This window comes from Pristis pectinata, chromosome 35, assembly GCF_009764475.1.
Source record: "Pristis pectinata isolate sPriPec2 chromosome 35, sPriPec2.1.pri, whole genome shotgun sequence".
NCBI lineage: Eukaryota > Metazoa > Chordata > Chondrichthyes > Rhinopristiformes > Pristidae > Pristis > Pristis pectinata.
In genome coordinates, this window is record NC_067439.1 from 5,332,680 (window position 1) to 5,345,981 (window position 13,302).

The 13,302-nt window shown below is 47.4% G+C and overlaps 1 protein-coding gene across 1 annotated transcript in view; it reads right to left on the minus strand.

The window, feature by feature from the left end:
* Window positions 1-10,285, minus strand: part of ppp5c (protein phosphatase 5, catalytic subunit) — a 49,864-nt gene extending 39,579 nt beyond the window's left edge. The window contains exons 1-2 of the mRNA XM_052044147.1: window positions 10,183-10,285; window positions 4,170-4,411 (exon numbers count right to left, since the gene is read on the minus strand). Coding sequence (XP_051900107.1) covers window positions 4,170-4,411; window positions 10,183-10,267 — 327 coding nt within the window. The 5' untranslated portion in view covers window positions 10,268-10,285. The remainder of the gene's footprint in view (window positions 1-4,169; window positions 4,412-10,182) is intronic.
* Between the last annotated feature and the right edge of the window lie 3,017 nt (window positions 10,286-13,302).

The window sequence follows — 13,302 nt, forward strand, 5'->3', positions numbered from 1 at the left end:
TGTCTGTGTGGAGTTTGCACGTTCCCTCTGTGACCACATGGGTCTCTTCCCACACCCCAAGGATGTGCAGGCTGGTAGGTTAATCGACTGCTATAAATTGCCCCCAGTGTCCAGGTGAGTGGTAGAATCTGGGGGAGTTGATGGGAGGAGAACAAAATGGAATTATAAAGTAGGATTGGTGTAAATGGGTAGTTGATGGTTGGCACAGGTTCGGTGGGCTGAAGGGCCTGTTTCTATGCTGTCTCTCTCTCTGACTCTATGAAGTTTAAGTGGGTGGGGAAAGTACCAGGCTGACCAGCTACTAAAATAAAACATGCGTAAACCCAACTTATATTTTTAACAACTGACTGTGCGTGGAATGATTCTATTAAGCTTCTGGAGGAACCTCATCACTATTGCAAGCTCGCTATAAATACCCTGACATTTCTATCCATCCACCTGACAATATGCGGCAGAACACGTTCGAACTTTTGCCAGCATTTGTAGAATTTATTGTTGGAAGGCATCACACCAAACACAAGAAAACAACATGCTATAAGAACCATAGAAAGCAGTCAGTCAAGATTAAAATGTCTGTACTTGCATATTCCTTTTCTTATTCAATTGACTCACAGTGTGATAACAGGACTGTCTTACTGCTAGGCTTCCTGTGCTTCGAAGCAGAGAGGTTTGTGTACACAGACGAGAAGACATCTTCTTTGGACAACGTGAAGCCACGGCACTTTTAAATACCAACCACAGCCCATCCTACAAATTGCTTCTCTCCCTCCCTCTACCCTCTGTTTGTGTTCAGTGTTTCAAGTGCCATGCATTTTTCTCTCCTCTTTAACTAATCAGGTTCTTGCAATGGGTCAGTTGTTCGCTGTGGTGCACGACTAGCCTGGAAATAATTACCCCAGACTCCTGCGAGTTCTGGCAAAGGGTGTAGGGTATCGGGGTGCGCAGGTCAGCTCAGTTATGATGGTGCCCACAGTTGAATAGCATTCCCACACTAAATTAACAGGATCCCACATGAATGAAAATCTGGCTCTGTGGAACTATAAACAGTGCATTCAGAAGTATGGAGGAAAGCAAAGACCAAGACAAAACTAAGGCTCATAATTACCTCTCGGCATTCATTTCGAGAGGTATAACATACTTGGCATTCATTTCAAGAGGTATAATGTATAAAAGTAAGGATGTATTGATGAGGCTCTATGGGACACTGGTGAGACCTCATTTGGAATACTGTGTGCAGTTTTGGGCCCCTTATCTTAGGAAGGATGTTCTGACGTTGGAGAGGGTTCAGAGAAGATTTACGAGGATGATTCCCGGAATGAAAGGGAATCATGAAAGGGAATCAGCTCTTGTACTGTACTCATTGGAGTACAGAAGAATGAGAGGGGACCTCATAGCAACATTTCAAATGTTGAAAGGACTGGACAGAGTAGATGTGGCTAAGTTGTTTCCCTTGGTAGGTGACTCCAGGACTAGAGGGCACAGTCCTAGAGGGTACCCACTTAGAACAGAAATGAGAACCCTCTTTAGCCAGGGGGTCGTGGATTTATGGAATTCGTTGCCTCATACAGCTGTGGAGACCCGATCATTGGGGATGTTTAAGGAGGAGATTGATAGGTATCTAACTAGTCAAGGTATCAAGGGATATGGGGAAAAAGCTGGGAATTGGGGCTAGATAGGGAGAATAGTTTAGCTCATGGTGAGGTAGTGGAGCAGAATCAATGGGCTGAATGGCCTACTTCTGCTCCTTTGTCTTGTGACCTTGTGAGTTACAACAGACAGGAATGGCCACTTCTCCACCACCAGCACATAATAAAGACATTCCAAATCACTTCACCAATGTGCACAGAAACTCCCCACAAACCAATAACCAGACACCATCACCTGTTCCTCAAATTGAACATGATTTCTACGAGAGATTTACCTACAGGTCCTGGGATGACTGAATCCAACCACATAATTACCAACCCATCCATAGAAGGGCAAATATTTTGTCACAGGTCAACAGCCTACTGGTGAGCTTTACTTCCTTCCCCCACCACCTCCCCCCAACCTTCCTTTTCCTTCATTCTTTCTTTTCAGAGGGCAGAGCTCTTAAGGGACAAAGGCAGGTACACAGAAACAGGATCTTTGACGCACCTGGTATGCGCTGACCAGCAAGCACTCACTTTTGTACCAATCCTACCTTAACCAGTTTTATTCTCCCTATACTCCCATCAACCCCTAAATTCTACCATTCACCAATTCATTAGAATCAATTTACAATCACAAATTGACCCAGAACCCCCATGTTTCTGGGATGCAAGAGGAAACTGGAGCACCCGGAGGAAACCCATGTGGTCACAGGGAGAACATGCAAACTCCACCCATACAGCACCGGAGGTCAGGATTGAACCTGGGTCACTGGAGCTGTGAGGCAGCAATTCTATTAGCTGTTCTATTGTGCTGTCTGGACCAGGATAGAGGGAGTACAGCCATTAAATCTGATGATTTGCTACTCCCAGCTTGTGATATTGGCACCAATTAATCTGTTTTGTGGATTTACAGAGCCAACCCTGCTCGTCCTCAATAAAATTCAAGCTTCTTACTAACCTCTCACTCAAAAGCCAACACCTTCCCCTAACCCCCCACTGAGCCAAACTGATGACTGAAGCAAATCAACTCAGTGTGTCTATTAGAACTTGAACAATCACACACCCCGCGCCCCCCCCCCCCCACTATCAACTCAAACCTTTGTCAAATTATTAACTCCCCTTCTCTGTGAACTTCAGAAATTTATATTCAGACCTCACAAGTACCCACATTTAGGTAATACTATCTATAGGGAGCTTGGAGGATTTATGGTTTAACTGCATACACCAAAAAAACATGCATCTTAAAAAAATTATAAATATTGAAGTTGGAACAAACCTCTCAAATCACACAATTGACCACAGGAAGTTAAAAAATTTCAATGAAACAATTTTGAAAAGAATGAGGGAATCCAGACCCCTTACCCTTTACAGAGAGAGGTGGAAACTCAATTATTCTGCATTACTCTGCAGAAGCAACAACCAAAGGTATCCTAACTGTGCCTTGTGTAGTTCAGTGTTAAATATAGTTTCAGGAATAAAAATTCCTAGCTGTGGGAGATCGTTCTACCATGTGCAGTTTGCTGGCTGCATTCCCACTAACTTTGAGAGATTACACTCTGCAAAATTTTCATGTCATGAGTTATGTTCAAGTTCTTTAGAATGGTATAAAGTTCTTTAGCTTACAGGCTCATCAATATTATTGAAACGAGCAACTTGAAGCAAAAATTAGCTGACATGGCAACTCTGCCACTCTCCAGATTCTGAAGTGACTGGCATTTTCTCATCACATTTAGTTCTCTTTTATTCACAAAACTAAGGGGCTGAAAGCGAGTGCCATGACACATATCTGGATGAAGCCTGCTCCTGTGCCAATTAAGCATGATTGGCAGATTTCTGGTAAGTTAATGGGGCAAAAAGCTGTTAGATACCCCTACCCCAGTTTATCTGCTGCTGAATCCCTCAACCAGGTCTTTGTTACTTTTAAACCTGATAATACTAACACACTCCTGGCTAGATTCTTTCTATTCTCTATAAACCAGGAAACATCCAAAACTCTTCACAACACGTCTTAACTTGCACCAAATCCCATTCACCATCAGTCCCACTTTGGTTTCTGGTTGAGCAATGCTTTGATGTTAAAAATTTTACCCCAGTTTTCATTGACCTGCAGAGTTTTGCCTCTCCCAGACTCTGCAATTTTTTTTGTTCAGGCCCTACAACACCCAGAGATCTGCATTCCTCCAGTTCTTCCTGCACAATAATCTAAATCAAATTATTCCACTATTGGCACACCTTCCACTCTGGAATTCCCTCTGTAAACCCAGCTGCCTTGCAAGTTCTTCTCCCCGTCACCCTTCAGAGTGCCACTGAAAACCAATGCCGCTGACCAAGCTTTTGATCATCTGCTATACTCTCCTTGCCTGCACTGCAGAGCCTTGGGATGCTTTGCTATGTTAAGCATGCTATATAAATGCAATCTGCTGTTGCCTTGTGTGGATTCGCCGCACAGCTATTGTGTTCAACGAATCCCAGAGTAGGTTTGTGGGAGTAAATGATCGGCATGCTTTAAAAGATAAATTTCAGGGCATTTCCACTTACCGTGTCGTAGTCTTTCAGCGCAGCCTTGAATTTGCCCAGTGCCATGTTGGCTGTTGCTCGCCTATAATACCCTTTAATGTATTTCTTATCCAGTTCCACTGCCTTGGTGGCGTCTGACAAGGCATAGCCATAACATTCAGTCCGTAAGTATGCCAAGCTACGATTCCCATAATAAATAGCATTCTCCGAGTTCAACTCGATGGCCTGCGTGTAATACTTAATGGCATTGTCATAATCCTTATCTGCAAAGGCAAGAGATCATCGTTAGAAACTATCAATAAGCAACAACTGGAGTACCCAGCTAAGATACACAATCAGCATGCAACACGCAAGTAGGCCACCTAGCTCCTCAAGCCTGCTCTGCCATTCATTATCATTAGAGATCTACCCCAGGCCTCAACTCCTCTTCTGTGCCAGATCCGCATAGCCCCCAGTCCCTGGATCTTTCAAATATTTATTTCCCTCCACTTTAAATACTTCTAATGATCCTGCCTCCAAACTCCCTGGGACAGAAAATTCCAGAGATTCACCACCCTTTGGCAGAAAAAAATTCCACATACGTTGGTTTTAAATGATTGGCCCCTTATCTTGTAGGTATGACCCGTTGTTCGACATTTTCCCACTAGTGAAAGGATCAACATGCAGCTGGTCATGCTCTCTTTGGGTTTTGTATGTTTCAATAAGATCACCCCTCATTCTTCTAAACTCCAAAAAGTACAGATCCAACTTGTGTAGCCTCTCTTGATAGGAGAATCTGCTCAATCTAGAAATTAGCCTTGTGAATCTCTCTTGGACTGCCTCCAATGCAACTGTAGCCCTTTTTTATACAGGTGAGGCCACACCTGGAGTATTGCACTCAGTTTTGGCCCCCTTCCTAGAAACACTTACTTCTAAGCTCCAACTCCTTTGTAACAAAGGCCGATACATCATTTTCCCTTTTAACCAGGCTGCACCTGCCAACATTTTATGATTCACACACGAGCACCCAGATCCCTTTACACTTTAATCACTTGCAACCCTTTTCCATAAAGATAACAATCTGCCTTTTGATTCCTCTTACCAAGATGCATGACACACTCTCCAACATTAAACGCCACTTGCCAAGTTTTCACCCACCCATTCACTCTATATCCTGTTGTAAAGTCACAAATTCCTCAACACAACTTGCCCTTCCTTCTAGTTTTGAGTCACCGGCAAACTTGGATACTTCGCATTCTGTCACCTCCTCCAGGTCATAAGTAGTAACTTGAGGGCCAAGAACTGATCCCTGGGGTACTCCACTACTTACATCTTTCCAACCTGAAGATGACAATTTAGTCCAACTGTACGGTTTCTGGTTTTCTATTGATAACCAATTTTCAATTCACGTTAACAAACTTTCTCCAAACGTGTGCACAATTTATTTCATTAAAATAAGTGCACAACTAGTGCATAACATGGTACTTAAATGAAATTACACACAACTGTACATGGGGTACTGTCAATATACAAATATCTTCAGTTCAAAGCCAACACATCTTAGACACTTTGAAAGGTGCAGCAAGAATGGTGAATGGTGTAACCTCGACCTCCAGCGTAGTACCCCACGCCCACTACTCCTCAATACTTTGATTACTTCTCATCCTTTAGTGAAGGCCCCGACTCTTATGCTCCCAGCTTTCCTAGCTGCCCATACACCCTGCTCGAGTCCAGGCTTGAGTACATTGGCTGCTCTGCCACCATTACCTAAACTCAATCCCATTCTCAGCTGGCGCGTATGTGCTCTTTCTATGCTTGAATTGCCGGCCACTAATTGGCAATCCACAGTTCTCAGAGCAGTCACAGTGAAAATACTAATTAAGACGCGCACTCTTAGGGAGAGGAGTCACAGGTTCTTATCCTTGCAAGGTTGTGGAGAAAACCCTCTCTGTGTTATCAGAAGTGCACAGGAACAGAAACAAGCAGACTGCTTAGCCCCTCAGGCCAATTTAGATAAGAATGAGCAATGCCTCCATTTGATCATATTTCACATCCATCAAGACCCTCACCCAACAAATACGACATCCAAACCAACACTAGTGCAGTTTACCCATCAGATTTTGCATAAGGATTGATCTTGTGTAGCTGGTTGCAAAAGACCTCTTGGCCAGAGGGATCTTGAAGGAACCCCCTCAAACGGTACCACCAATAGACTAACCAATCATTTATCAGCATGGTTTGAGGGATCTTACTTTGCACTTTGAACAATCTACTAACTTTTGGAATTTCTCGGGCAGGTGAAAACAAACATAGCTGCAGGCAGCAGGAGAATATGAGATTGACTATGACAAATAGCAAGTAAACAGAGGAGACGATAAAAGTAGCATTTGGATGATTGTTGGAATCAGGTAGACCGATTTCATAATCGTTCCCTTTGGCTATTCTTCTTGTGGGCAAGTCCAAAGTCAGCAGCCGTAAATGCAACAGAGACTCCACTAACTACAACAAGGAATCCATACGAGAATGCCGAACTTGCTACCGCGAGGAGTAATTGAGGTGAACGGTGTAGATGCATTTAAGGGAAAGCGAAGAAATGGATTCGGTAATACAGAGCAAATAGAGCAGAGAAACCCCACGTTGACCAGAAACACTGGCATGGAACATATAGGCCTAAAGGCCTGTTTCAGTGTCGTCAATTCTTTGTGATAGTGGACTCTTTTCTGAAAGTATCCAATTTTTCCTGAGATCCCTCTTGTTCACCACCACTTTTACCTTCTTTCTGCACCCCTCTGCAGCCCAGCAGTCACTGATGGAAGGCCATTACTCTCTGGAATTTGAATAAGATTAAAGCCTGTGACTTAGTCCTGAATAGGAGATTAATCCGCTTATTAGGGCCACTCAGTAATCTTGCTATCCCAGTTTTTCCTTTCCTTCTAAACCCTTTACTTTATCAAATGGGGTGAAGGAAAGGTTTGCAAGGATAATAGCAGAACTGAAATGAAAATTATTAGAAAAGGCAGAAGAGGCTGTGTTTCTTGGCTCTATAACATACATGGAGATGACCTAACAGGGATTCTTTAAAATGATGAAAGGGTTTGATAAGGGGAGGGGAGGACCAAAAGCTAGGTCTCTCAGATATACGAGTTTCCGGATGCCCATTTATTAGGAGACACTTCTATTACTCAGGGAGTGGCAAGAATATGGAACTAGCCAGGTTACAGTCATGACCCCCCTCTTAATATGCCATAACAGTAATTCAAAGGCCTCAACTAACAATTCAGAGACATATGTTCAAGTCATCGTCATACAGCAAAGAAACAGGCTGTTCTCCACTGAGTCTGCACTGACTATCAACCACCCATTTACACTAATCCTTCATTAATCCTAATGTTTTATTCTCCCCATTCTTAAAAGACATTTGGAGAAGTACATGGATAGGATAGATTTAGAGGGATATGGGCCAAACATGGGCAAATGGGACAAGCTTAGCTGGGCACCTTGTTCGGCATGGATGAATTGGGCTGAAGGGCCTGTTTCCATGCTGTATGACTCAGAGTCCATTCTCATCAATTACCCCCAGATTCTACCACCCATCTACGCACCAGGAGCAATTTACAGTGGCCAGTTAACCAACCGACCCCTACATCTTTGGAACATGAGAGAAAAACAGAGCACCTGGGGAAAACCCATGCAGTCACAGGGAGAACTTGCAAGCTCCACACAGACAGCACCCGAGGTCAGGACTGAACCCAGGTCTCTGGTGCCACGAGGCAGCAACACTACTAGCTGCACCATTGTACCACCCTTGCCATGATGACCACAGTAGCTGTAGAAGCTGTATACAGTAATGGAAACCACGAAGCTGCCAGATTGCCATGAAAAGCTACTGGATTCACTGTTACCCTTCGGGGGGGGGATCTGCTGTCTGTGTGTGATTCTAGAAACAGCAATGTGGTCAAACTCACACAAAGGAAGTCGGTTGTGGCTGTTCGCAGTCAATCATCTGAGCCACAGGACATTAATGTGAGAGTTCCTAGGAGTGGTCCTAGACCCAACCATCTTGAACTGATTCATCATTCATCCTTGGTCCTGATCTATGATAGACATGCGTTGATGACTGTACAATATTCAAATCCATTCACAACTTCCCAGGAAATGAAACAGTCCATGCCTGCATGCAGCAAGACTTTGACAAGTTCTCGGCTGATTAGCAAACCATTTACATCAGAGAAATGCCAGGTTAAGGCTCTCTCTTGTTGAAGATGGTCAAAATACCCACCACTGGCATTAACATTGCCAAGCTTTCTACTATCAACATCCTGGGGCTGCAGTTCCAACAGTAAATAAGCTCAACAACACCCAGGAGAAAGCAGCTCACTTGACAGGCACCCCATTCACCACATATTCATTCTCTACACTATAGTAGATGCTGAAACTAAGCTACAATCTCCGCAATGCACAATGGTTATGGGCGCAGGTTACACTGACAACTTTCTGATGAGTCATCCCAGGCAGCACAGTAATGCAACTGGTAGAGCAGTGACCTCACAATTCCAGCAGCTCATGTTCAATCCCAGCCTCCGGTGCTGTCTGTGTGGAGTTTGCAAGTTCTCCCTGTCACCATAAGGGTTTCCACCAGGTCCTCTGGTTTCCTCAAACAATCCAAAGACATCCACATTGCTAGATTAATTCACCACTTTACATTACCCCTGGTGTCTGGCTGAGTTGTAAAATCTGAAGGGGATGTGAGAATAGCTTGCAAGGAAAATTTGTGTGGGAAGGGGAATGCGAGCTGGCAGACATTCCCCTTCCCCTTGATATGTCCTTTTATGTCGTAAGGAAACATGGAAATCCCAGTATTTGGGACCCCCTGCTGATGTTGACACCTCACTATTTGACAGCCCCAGCAGCCTCTGACCCCTTCACTATTTGGCAGCAGACACTCACCCCATTCACCCGTATTCCCACTATTTGGTAGCCCCAGTGCCTCTCGATATCTCACTGTTTGACAACTTAGCGGTTGCCAGGACTACACTATTTAGCAGACAGCCCCCCTCACTGTTACTAGCACCTCACTATTTGGCAGACAGCCTCCCTCACTATTACTAGCGCCCCACTATTTGGCAGACAGCCTCCCTCACTGTTACTAGTGCCTCACTATTTGGCAGACAGCCCCCCACACTGTTACCAGCGGCCCACTATTTGGCAGGCAGCCCCCCTCGCTGTTACCAACGCCCCACTATTTGGCAGGCAACCCCCTCACTGTTACTAGCGCCTCACTATTTGGCAGGCAGCCCGCTTCCCTGTTATCAGCGCCCCACTATTTGGCAGGCAGCCCCCCTCACTGTTACCAGTGCCCCACTATTTGGCAGGCAGCCTCCCCCACTGTTACCAGCGCCCCACTATTTGGCAGACAGCCTCCCCACTTACCAGCACCCCACTATTTGGCAGGCAACCCCACACTGTTACCAGCGCCCCACTATTTGGCAGGCAGCCTCTCCACACTGTTACCAGCGCCCCACTATTTGGCAGGCAGCCCCCCCTCACTGTTACCAGCGCCCCACTATTTGGCAGGCAGCCTCCCCACACTGTTACCAGCGCCCCACTATTTGGCAGGCAGCCTCCCCACACTGTTACCAGCGCCCCACTATTTGGCAGGCAGCCTCTCCACACTGTTACCAGCGCCCCACTATTTGGCAGGCAGCCTCCCCACACTACCAGCGCCCCACTATTTGGCAGGCAGCCTCCCCCACTGTTACCAGCGCCCCACTATTTGGCAGGCAGCCCCCCTCGCTGTTACCAGCGCCCCACTATTTGGCAGGCAGCCCCCCTCGCTGTTACCAGCGCCCCACTATTTGGCAGGCAACCCCCCTCACTGTTACCAGCGCCCCACTATTTGGCAGCGCCGACCCCTCCCCCCGTCCCCCGAAGCCACACGCGGGCCCGGGGCCGGCCGAAGGGCCAGGGCGCCGGCTCGTCTCGGCCTGGCCGGGGCGCGGATCCCGGGCCCAGCAGGCAGACCGCGAGCGCCGGTCAGACCTCGGCCGCCCCTTACCTTTGAAATACTGGTTGGCTTTGGCCTTCAGCCCCTCGGCGCGATCCTGCACCTCCCCGCTCGCCCCATCCGCGCCCTCCGCCATTTTCCGCACGCTGCCGTAAACCGCGCTCCTCCCGCTGCCCCTGGCAACCGGTCGCAAAACACACACCGCGCGCCCCCCGCCGGCGGCCGCGAGGCCACTGCAGCCGGGGGAGACCCTGCCGCTGACGTCACGGGCCGCGCCACAGGGGGTTCCCCAGTCAAATCGGCCTCGCCCTCCCTCTCTCATGCTGTGCGAGGTGCAGTATATCCACACAGCCCCATGCGGTGCAGGATACGCCCTCCCAGCCCCATGCGGTGCAGGATACGCCCTCCCAGCCCCATGCGGTGCAGGATACGCCCTCCCAGCCCCATGCGGTGCAAGGCACGCCCTCCCAGCCCCATGCGGTGCAGGATACGCCCTCCCAGCCCCATGCGGTGCAGGATACGCCCTCACAGCCCCATGCGGTGCAGGATACGCCCTCCCAGCCCCATGCGGTGCAGGATACGCCCTCCCAGCCCCATGCGGTGCAAGGCACGCCCTCCCAGCCCCATGCGGTGCAAGGCACGCCCTCCCAGCCCCATGCGGTGCAGGATACGCCCTCACAGCCCCATGCGGTGCAAGGCACGCCCTCACAGCCCCATGCGGTGCAAGGCACGCCCTCACAGCCCCATGCGGTGCAGGATACGCCCTCACAGCCCCATGCGGTGCAGGATACGCCCTCCCAGCCCCATGCGGTGCAAGGCACGCCCTCCCAGCCCCATGCGGTGCAGGATACGCCCTCACAGCCCCATGCGGTGCAGGATACGCCCTCACAGCCCCATGCGGTGCAAGGCATGCCCTCCCAGCCCCATGCGGTGCAGGATACGCCCTCACAGCCCCATACGGTGCAGGATACGCCCTCACAGCCCCATGCGGTGCAGGATACGCCCTCCCAGCCCCATGCGGTGCAAGGTACATGGTGTCATAGTGACATGGTGTCATGACAACAATCTTTCCCTCAATGTCAGAAAAACAAAAGAGCTGGTCATTGATTTCAGGAGGGGGGGATTGGTGTACATGCATCTGTCTACATCAATGGTGCTGAGGTTGAGAGCTTCAAGTTCTTAGGAGTGAACATCACCAATTGTCTGTCCTGGTCAAATCACATAGATGCCACGGCCAAGAAAGCTCACCAGCGCCTCTACTTCCTCAGGAGGCTAAAGAAATTCAGTATGTCTTTGACACTCACCAACTTTTATCAATGCACCATAGAAAGCATCCTATCTGGTTGGGTCACGGCTTGGTATGGCAACTGGTCTGCCCAGGACCGCAAGAAACTGCAGAGAGTTGTGGACACAGCCCAGCACAGCACAGAAACCAGCCACCCCTCCATAGACTCTTTCTATGCTTCTTGCTGCCTTGGTAAAGCAGCCAGAATAATCAAAGACCCCACCCACCCCCAATATTCTCTCTCCCCTCTCCCATTGGGCAGAAGATACAAAAGCCTGAAAGCACGTACCACCAGGCTCAAGGACAGCTTCTATCCCACTGTTATAAGACTAGTGAACAGTATGATAAGATGGACTCTTGACCTCAATCTACCTCATATGACCTTGCACCTTATTGTCTACCTGCACTGCACTTTCTATGTAGCTGTGACACTTTACTCTGAATTCTGTATTGTTTTACCTTGTAGTACCTCAATGCACCATATAATTGATTTTTTGGAACTGTATGCAAGACACGTTTTTCACTGTACCTTGGTACAAGTGACAATAAACCAATTTCAATTCCATATATCCACAAAGCTCCATGTAAGGCATGATATATCAATACAGCCTTATGCAAGCCATGATATAGGCACACAGCATCATGCAAAGCAAGATATACCCACAGAGACCTATGCTATGCGTGATATTCCCAATCATCCCTTGATGTGCAATCACAGATGGCAGGAGGTACAGAAGCCTGAAGTCCCACACCACCAGGTTCAGGAACAGCTACTTCCCTTCAACCATTTGGTTCTTGAACCAACCCACGCAACCCTAATCACTACCTCAGTATAGCAACACTATGACCACTTTACACTACGATGGACTTTTTCTTGTCAATGTTGTGTCTCTAATACTATGTGCCAGTCAATGCTGCTGCAAATAAGTTTTTCATTTCACCTGTGCATACATGTACATCACAATAAATTCAAATTTGGCTTTTGTTATGAAGATATACTTAAATGTGAAATCCAGTGCAAAATATATCCCCAACATTCTGAGCAGTGGAAGATTTACCCCAACCGTGTCCAGCTGTGCATAATGGACCACAAAGTCCAAACATGTGTAAGATATACCTTCATCTCTCATCCAGTGTAAAATATACCTCCTCCGCCCTCTCCAGCAAGATATAGTCCCATTGTCCAATCCAATAGGAGGTATACCCCAACCATCTTAAGTAGCACAAGATATACCCTAACTGTCCAATGCAGTGCAAGATATACCCTCACTATTCCATCCATTGCTAAATGGTTGAATAGATGATGTAGGGAGTGTCACAGTGTCAAACAAAGAGCAAGAGCACAGAAAACCCAAATGTGGAACACTGGGACGAGACTGGAGTTGGGATGCTTCCTCGAAACCAAACACAGGCAGTGACCAGGAGGAATCTTGCCTCAGGGCTCTGAGGTGAAGTCCCAACACAGAAACAGGATATCCTAGGAAAAACAGCAAAACCAGGACTGCTCTAGAGTTGACAGCTCTAAACAGCCAGGAGATGCCATATACTCAAAGATTGACCAATACTCTGGCAACCAGTGCTAGTGAAACCAGGGTTCTTATACTCGTCTTCTGATGGAACTCAGGTGTGTGTCGTGATGCGATTAGTAGTGCATGGAAACCATGTGCTGCACGACAAGGCACCATCAATGGGGCTGAATCGAAGACCAGCCTCGACACCATGACAGGGAGACCAGTGGATGTGGTGTATTTGGATTAACAGAAGGCTTCTGAGAAGATCCTAGGTAAGAGACGAGCAAACAAGGTCAGAGTACATGGAACAGGGAATAATATACTAGTGTGGGTTGGAAGCCGTTAACAGAAGACAAGGAGTAGCAACAAATGGGT